This window comes from Salvelinus sp. IW2-2015, linkage group LG4q.1:29 (genome assembly GCF_002910315.2).
Source record: "Salvelinus sp. IW2-2015 linkage group LG4q.1:29, ASM291031v2, whole genome shotgun sequence".
In the NCBI taxonomy this organism is placed as follows: domain Eukaryota; kingdom Metazoa; phylum Chordata; class Actinopteri; order Salmoniformes; family Salmonidae; genus Salvelinus; species Salvelinus sp. IW2-2015.
The window spans coordinates 39,502,231-39,510,665 of record NC_036842.1 but is presented as its reverse complement, the minus strand read 5'-3'; the positions used below and the strand labels follow the sequence as shown (position 1 = coordinate 39,510,665).

Genomic DNA, 8,435 nt, shown 5'->3' with positions numbered 1-8,435 from the left:
CTCTATCTACCTCTATCTACCTCTATCCCTTACCTCTATCTACCTCTATTCCCTTACCTCTATCTACCTCTATCTACCTCTATCCCTCTATCTACCTTCTATCCCTCTATCATACCTCTATTCCCTCTATCTACCTCTACTTCCGTCTATCTACTCTATTTAACCTCTACTCATACCTCTATCTACCTCTATCCCTACCTCTATCTACCTCTATTCCCTTACCTCTATCTACCCTCATCCATCCCCTTCTATCTACCTCTCTATCTACCTCCATCCTTCTATCCTACCTACCTCTATCCCTCTCTATCTACCTCTATCTTCTTACATCTCTCTTTCTACCTACCTCTATCCCTTCCATTCCCTCTATCCCTTACCTCTCTCTTTCTACCTACCTCTATCCCTCTATCTCTTACCTCTCTCTTTCTACTACCTCTATCCCTCTATCCTTACCTCTCTCTTTCTATCTACCTCTATCCCTTACCTCTCTCTTTCTACCTACCTCTTTCACCTCTATCCCTTACCTCTCTCATTCTATCTACCTCTATCCCTTACCTCTCTCTTTCTACCTACCTCTATCCCTCTATCCTTACCTCTCTCTTGCTATCTCCCTTTATCCTTTACCTCTCTCTTTCTATCTACCTCTATCCCACTATCCCTCTGTCCCTCCTCTCCTCCTACCACTCCATCAGCTGCTACCTAATTCTGGGATTTACACATCCACTCGAGCAAGCCCAGAATTTGCTGTGGATTATAAGCCTTCCAGGTGACGACAGATGCTTCGGGCGTCAAATGTAAAGCCATGTTGGCCCCCTGTTCACCCTGCGAGGGACTGGAGCCCTAATGGCGGCTTAATGCCCCGGTTACGTCCGGTTACGGGGGCCCTGCTTCATGGACGAGACAAAACCTTTCAGGCCCTTTCATAGTGTCACATCCATCCTGGATCTGAACTATACACACGATCTGAACTATACATCCTGGATCATTGAACTATTACATCCTGGATCTGAACGCATACATCCTGGATCTGAACTATACATCCTGGATCTGAACTAATCATCCTGGAGCTGAACTATACACCTGGATCTGAACTATATATCCTGGAGCTGAACCTTATATCCTGGAGCTGAACCTTATATCCTGGAGCTGAACCTTATATCCTGGAGCTGAACCTTATATCTGGAGCTGAACCTTATATTCCTGGAGCTGAACTATACGCCTGGAGCTGAACTATACATCCTGGAGCTGAAACTATGGGTACATCACATGGAGCTTGAACCTATACATCCTGGATTCTGAACTATACATCCTGGAGCGTAAGCTAATCCCGGATCTCTATACATCCTGCGGACTGAAACTACTAACACCTGGAGCTGGACAAACATATACATCTCGTGGAGCCGTTGATAACTATACATCCTGGATCTGAACTATACATCCTGGAGCTGAACTATACATCCTGGATCTGAACTATACATCCTGGAGCTGAACTATACATCCTGGATCTGAACTATATATCCTGGAGCTGAACTATACATCCTGGAGCCTGGAGCTGAACTATACATCCTGGATCTGAACTATATATCCTGGAGCTGAACCTTATATCCTGGATCTGAACTATACATCCTGGATCTGAACTATACATCCTGGAGCTGAACTATACATCCTGGATCTGAACTATATATCCTGGATCTGAACTATACATCCTGGATCTGAACTATATATCCTGGATCTGAACTATATATCCTGGATCTGAACTATACATGAAGGCATTGGCCGATGGCTTGTCGAGGATTAAACTCACGTGTACTAACCATATACCGTGGTTATTAGGAGGTTTTGGGGATCTGGAGGGACATGTTAATGTGAAGTCCTTAAGAAATGTATTGTCCTCCATAACCATACCATTGTTTGATAGTAATAGTATATATTTAAAAATACATCTACTAATGTATCTATGCCAACTGTTTTTGCTGCGGTTTGTCACACGGGCTACAGTCTATACAGTGATGAACTTGGGGGAAGCCCTTAGATGTCCCATGGAGTCTATACAGGGACTATAGGCGACAAAGACTAAGTTAGTAAAAATGTTGGTGAGCCTTCCGAATGGCGCAGCGGTCTAAGGCATTGCATRGCAGTGCTTGAGGGGTCCCTACAGACCCGGGTTTGATCCCAGACTGTGTCACAACCGATTGTGATTGGGAGTCCCATAGGGCGGCGCACAATTGGCACAGCGTCGTCCGGGTTAGGGGAGSGTTTGGCCGGTGGGGCTTTACTTGGCTCATTGCGCTCTAGCAACTCCTTGTGGTGGGCCGGGCGCCTGCAGGCTGACTTCAGTCGTCAGTTGAACGGTGTTTCCTCCGACATAATTGGTGCAGCTGGATTCAGAGGCGCGGTTTGGATGGGTCATGTTTCGGAGGACACATGACTCGACCTTCGCCTCCAGAGCCCGTTGGGGACTTGAAGCGATGAGACAAGATCGAAATTGGGGAGAAAAAGGGGGTAAAATACAATATATATATATATATATATATATATATATACTATACATTGGTGAATTAATGCAAGTAGGCTAAACGCCAATGAACACTTGCAATGCTAATTTAGCACAATTGGTGCTTACTGTATATACTACGCTGTGTAAACGGGCTGCATTTACATCATCATGTATTTACATAATGTATACTCACGTTGTCCACAGTAGGAGCCTGAGAAGCCCTTCTGACAGTGACAGTGGTCCTCAGCACAGAGACCACCGTTCATACACCTGATGTTACACTGCTGGGCTAGAGGAGCAACAGGACAGGACCACGGCATATTGGTCAACATCCCATTCACAACTTTCATGTGAAGTGAGCGAGCAGAGGAGGGTTGTACGAAATAAACAGGATGTTTATATAGCGCAGTTAAAATACGGGTTTATTTGCTCTTTTTTGTTTGGGTGAAATTCAAATGTCCAAAATACTAGTAAAACCATTGGCAGACAGTATATTGTAGGTGAAATAAACTAAACATATACAAAACACTCTCATAAAGCATTTGTGGTTTTATATTGGAGAGGAACCATAAAAAAAGGCAACATGTAGCATGGGGGAACACTTACTGGACTTTGTCCCACAGGTTGGTGCAATTTGGCCACTGGGACATGTGCACATGTTGGGCCGTGAGCAAAATCCATCTCCACAGCTGTTCCGGCATATGGCTGTGGGGATGAGGACACAAGAGTGTAGAGTAAATGAACATTGTCCGTGAGACCCTATTTGAGAACTACTACAGTACATGGGCCAGACTAAGAGCTTGTCCTAGCCTTCGCTAAATACAGTGCAAACAAAGTTTTAAAAAAATATCACATCGACCTTGCAAGCAGTGCAGTACAATGAGAAAACAGGAATGTGGAAGTTACAACCCATACAAAACCCGATGTATTAGTAACGCAAAATCGTGTCAGGGGCTCGTTAATATATTTCCTAGCATTACAGTTATTACACCCATTATTGMAATTGTGCCAGTTTAGGTTTAGGTGGTCTATAGCAGTGGAGGCTCCTCAGSGGAGGAAGGGGAGGACCATCCTCATCAGTGAATTTCATAAAAAATAAAAAATAGTGAAACGTTTAAAAAGTTAGCATTTTTAGACAAAAACTATACTAAATATATTCACATCACCAAATAATAGATTAAAACACACTGTTTTGCAATGAAGGTCTACAGTAGCCTCAACAGCACTCTGTAGGGTAGCACCATGGTGTAGCTGGAGGACAGCTAGCTTCCGTCCTCCTCTGGGTACATTGACTTCAATACAAAACCTAGGAGGATCATGGTTCTCACCCCTTTCCATAGACTTACACAGTAATTATGACAACTTCCGGAGGACGTCCTCCAACCTATCAGAGCTCTTGCAGCTTGAACTGACACCTTGTCCACCCAATCAAAGGATCAGAGGATTAATCTAGTACTGAAAGCATAAGCTACAGCTAGCTAGCACTGCAGTGCATAAAATGTGTTGTGTAGTTGACTCAAAGAGAGAGAAAGACAATAGTTGAACAGTTTTGAACAAATTAATTTCTTCCAAAATGAAGGAGAAGCAAGAGAGAAAGAGAGAGAGAGATATCGTCATTCTTTTCATTTTCAGTTTCACTTACTTAGCTAGCAAATGCAGCTAGCTAGTTTAACCTACTCAAACACCCTGCTCAAACAGAGGGATGCTATGTTAGCTAGCTGGCTWTGACTATCCAACACAACACTGGAACTCTTCCAGGTCAAGGTAAGCTTTTGGTTTGACTAATTTAATGCCACGAGACCTGTCTGTGTAAGTGCTAAACTTCTTACTGACTGTACTCCCTCATCTTATTAGCACCGACTGACACTGGTCTATACTGACACTGGTCATCGACTGACACTGGTCATTGTTGTGCAAGTTTAGGTTTAGGTGGTAACTCAAACTGTAATATACAATAGTAATCATAAAGAATCCTCTGAGGGTCACAAGAAAGCAACTTGTGTGTCTGATTTTGAGAATCCTGTTTAARCCCGATAGCATTGAATAATAATACCTATGCTATCTATGTGTGCCCAAGAAATTTAAGTAGAATATACACTGAGTGTACAAAACATTAAGAACACCTGCTCTTTCCATGACATAGACTGACCAGGTGAATCCAGGTGAAAATAATAGATTAAAACACACACTATGATCCCTTACTGATGTCACTTGTTAAATCCACTTCAATCAATCAGAAGGGGAGGAGACGGGTTAAAGAAGGATTTTTCAATTTTTTGACAATTGAGACATGGATTGTGTATGTGTGCCATTCAGAGGGTGAATGGGCAAGACAAAAGATTTAAGTGCCTTTGAACAGTGGATGGTAGTAGGTGCCAGGTGCAACAGTTTGTGTCAAGAACGGCAACACTGCTGAGTTTCACGCTCAACAGTTTCCCAAGTGTATCTAAACTCAGCAAAAAAAGAAACGTCCTCTCACTGTCAACTGCGTTTATTTTCTAGCAAGAGACTATAACATGTGTAAATATTTGTATGAACACAACAAGATTCAACAACTGAGACATAAATTGAATAAGTTCCACAGACATGTGACTAACAGAAATGGAATAATGTGTCCCTGAACTAAGGGGGGGTCAAAAGTAACAGCAGTATCTTGGTGTGGCCACCAGCTGCATTAAGTACTGCTGTGCATCTCCTCCTCATGGACTGCACCAGATTTGCCAGTTCTTGCTGTGAGATGTTACCCCACTCTTTCCACCAAGGCACCTGCAAGTTCCCGGACATTTCGGGGAATGGCCCTAGCCCTCACCCTCCGATCCAACAGGTCCCAGACGTGCTCAATGGGATTGGAATCAGACGTGCTCAATGAGATTGAGATCCGGGCTCTTCGCTGGCCATGACAGAACACTGACATTCCTGTCTTGCAGGAATCACGCACAGAACGAGCAGTATGGCTGTGGCATTGTCATGCTGAAGGGTCATGTCAGGATGAGCCTGCAGGAAAGGTACCACATGAGGGAGGAGGATGTCTACCCTGTAACGCACAGTGTTGAGATTGCCTGCAATGACAACAAGCTCAGTCCGATGATGCTGTGACACACCGCCCAAGACCATGACGGACCCTCCACCTCCAAATCGATCCCGCTCCAGAGTACAGGCCTTGGTGTAACGCTCATTCCTTCAATGATAAACGTGATCCGACCATCACCCTGGTGAGAGACAAAACAGCGACTCGTCAGTGAAGAGCACTTTTTGCCAGTCCTGTCTGGTCCAGCGACTGTGGGTTTGTGCCCATAGACGAGATTGTTGCCGGTGACGTCTGGTGAGGACCTTTCCTTACAACAGGCCTACAAGCCCTCAGTCCAGCCTCTCTCAGCCTATACGGACAGTCTGAGCACTGATGGGGGATTGTGCTTTCCTAGTGTAACTCGGGCAGTTGTTGCTGCCATCCTGTACCTGTCCCGCAGGTGGGATGTTCGGATGTCCGATCCTGTGCAGGTGTTGTTACACGTGGTCTGCCACTGTGAGGACGATCAGCTGTCTGTCCTGTCTCCTGTAGCGCTGTCTTAGGCGTCTCGTCAGTACAGACATTGCAATTATTGCCCTGGCCACATCTGCAGTCCTCATGCCTCATTGCAGCAGCATGCCTAGCACATTCACGCAGATGAGCAGGGACCCTGGGCATCTTTTTTTTTGTGTTTTTCAGAGTCAGTAGAAAGGCCTCTTTAATGTCCTACGTTTTCATAACTGTGACCTTAATTGCCTACCGTCTGTAAGCTGTTAGTGTCTTAACAACCGTTCCACAGGTGCATGTTCATTAATTGTTTATGGTTCATTGAACAAGCATGGGAAACAGTGTTTAACCCTTTACAATGAAGATCTGTGAAGTTGTTTGGATTTTTACGAATTATCTTTGAAAGACAGGGTCCTAAAAAGGGACATTTCTTTTTTTGCTAAGTTTAGAATGGTCCACCACCCAAAGGACATCCAGTCAACTTGACACAACTGTAGATGCATTGGAGTCAACATGGGCCAGCATTACTGTGGAACGCTTTCGACACGTTGTAGAGTCATACCCAACGACTTGAGGCTGTTCTGATGGCAAGGGAGGGGGGGGGGGGGGGGTGCAACTCAATATTAGGAAGGTGTTCTTAATGTTGGTTATACTCAGTGTATTTGGCAGAGGAGACACGCAACTAGCATGCAGCATAATTGAAGCTGAGATCTAATATTGAATATGTCTCAATAATGGGAGAGCCTGAACTCTGATACTTCCCTCTGGCCCCTCTCCAGAGTCAACAGCCCTTCAGGAGTCAGGAGGTCCACTCTACTGACTCCAACTTGACACCCTGGACACACAGGAGAGTGGGCATGACCCCCAGACACCCAGGAGAGTTTTGGGCATGACACCCTGGACACCTCAGGAGAGCACTGGGCATGACCCCCTGGACACCACATGAGAACTCTGGGCATGACCCCCTGGACACCACATGAGAACTCTGGGCATGACCCCCTGGACACTACAGGAGAATCTGGGCATGACCCCCTGGACACCTCAGGAGAGTTTGGGCATGACCCCCTGGACACCTCAGGAGAACTCTGGGCATGACCCCCTGGACACCACAGGAGAACTCTGGGCATGAACCCCTGGACACTACAGGAGAACTCTGGGCATGACCCCCTGGACACTACAGGAGAACTCTGGGCATGACCCCCTGGACACTACAGGAGAACTCTGGGCATGAACCCCTGGACACTACAGGAGAACTCTGGGCATGACCCCCTGGACACTACAGGAGAACTCTGGGCATGACCCCCTNACAGGAGAACTCTGGGCATGACCCCCTGGACACTACAGGAGAACTCTGGGCATGACCCCCTCGACACCACAGGAGAGTTCTGGGCATATCTAACACCTTGCTCTTGCTGTTGTGACCGGCCAAGTTACCGGGCCAAGCTGAGCCCCCAGGAGGAGCTGGAGGAAGTCCCAGGGAAGGGAGGGCCAAGCTGAGCCCCCAGGAGGAGCTGGAGGAAGTCACAGGGAAGGGAGGGCCAAGCTGAGCCCCCAGGAGGAGCTGGAAGAAGTCCCAGGGAAGGCGGGCCAAGCTGAGCCCCCAGGAGGAGCTGGAGGAAGTCCCAGGGAAGGGATATGCTAATAAGGTGCACTATGTGACTAATTAGATGAGGAGTTTACTTGCTGTTGTCAGAGATGTTTCTGCTCTCATTTCATGTTACGTATAAGTACAGTGAAAATGGTTTATTATCCAAAAATTATTTGGTATCTTTACAGGTGCAAAGCATGGCTTTAGGGCATAATGACACACCAATAATTAAAGGATTGGTATTTAAAGAAACATGTAGGCCTAACATCGGGAACATGTATTGCATGGGAGAAAGCTTTTTCCTAAACGTAGAATCAATATTCTGAAATCATTCAATGCATTAGCTCTTTGGCTTTTGTTATGAATTTGTAAATTATTGTGTAAGACACATGCAATAACCCAGAAACAGTACTTCACAGTTATATGAGACATGTGAATTAGCACATCCTATTGGTCAATGGTCAACTGAGCCCTATGCAACAAAAACATATTTCCTAGAGACCAACTCAACACAGCGATACTTTTATTATCGTCACCATCTGCTGTACTACTTACGCACGATACACTGGTTGCCCCCGGGCAAGGTTTTCCAGCCTGGACAACAGTAGGAGTGGAAACGTGATCCACACACATTGGGCCTGTAGGGAAGGAGTTAGAAACGACAACACATTGCTGTAAATAATCATACTTGATTAGGAACTGCGGAAATGAACAATGGTTAGTTAGGAATCTATTTCACYCAAGCGTTTTAATTTGAAATGCATGGGGTGATCGTTGAGAATAAATGGTGGTCACAAGAGAGCGACAAAACTCATCTTCTCTACTTAGAATAAAAAGAG

The 8,435-nt window shown here is 45.5% G+C and overlaps 1 protein-coding gene across 1 annotated transcript in view; it reads right to left on the bottom strand.

Moving 5' to 3' along the window:
* Positions 1 to 8,435, bottom strand: part of LOC111960927 (fibrillin-2-like) — a 45,476-nt gene that overhangs the window by 36,153 nt on the left and 888 nt on the right. Inside the window, exons 2-4 of the mRNA XM_023983085.1 lie at positions 8,152 to 8,234; positions 3,101 to 3,199; positions 2,688 to 2,783 (exon numbers count right to left, since the gene is read on the bottom strand). Of these exons, the coding sequence (XP_023838853.1) occupies positions 2,688 to 2,783; positions 3,101 to 3,199; positions 8,152 to 8,234 (278 nt within the window). The remainder of the gene's footprint in view (positions 1 to 2,687; positions 2,784 to 3,100; positions 3,200 to 8,151; positions 8,235 to 8,435) is intronic.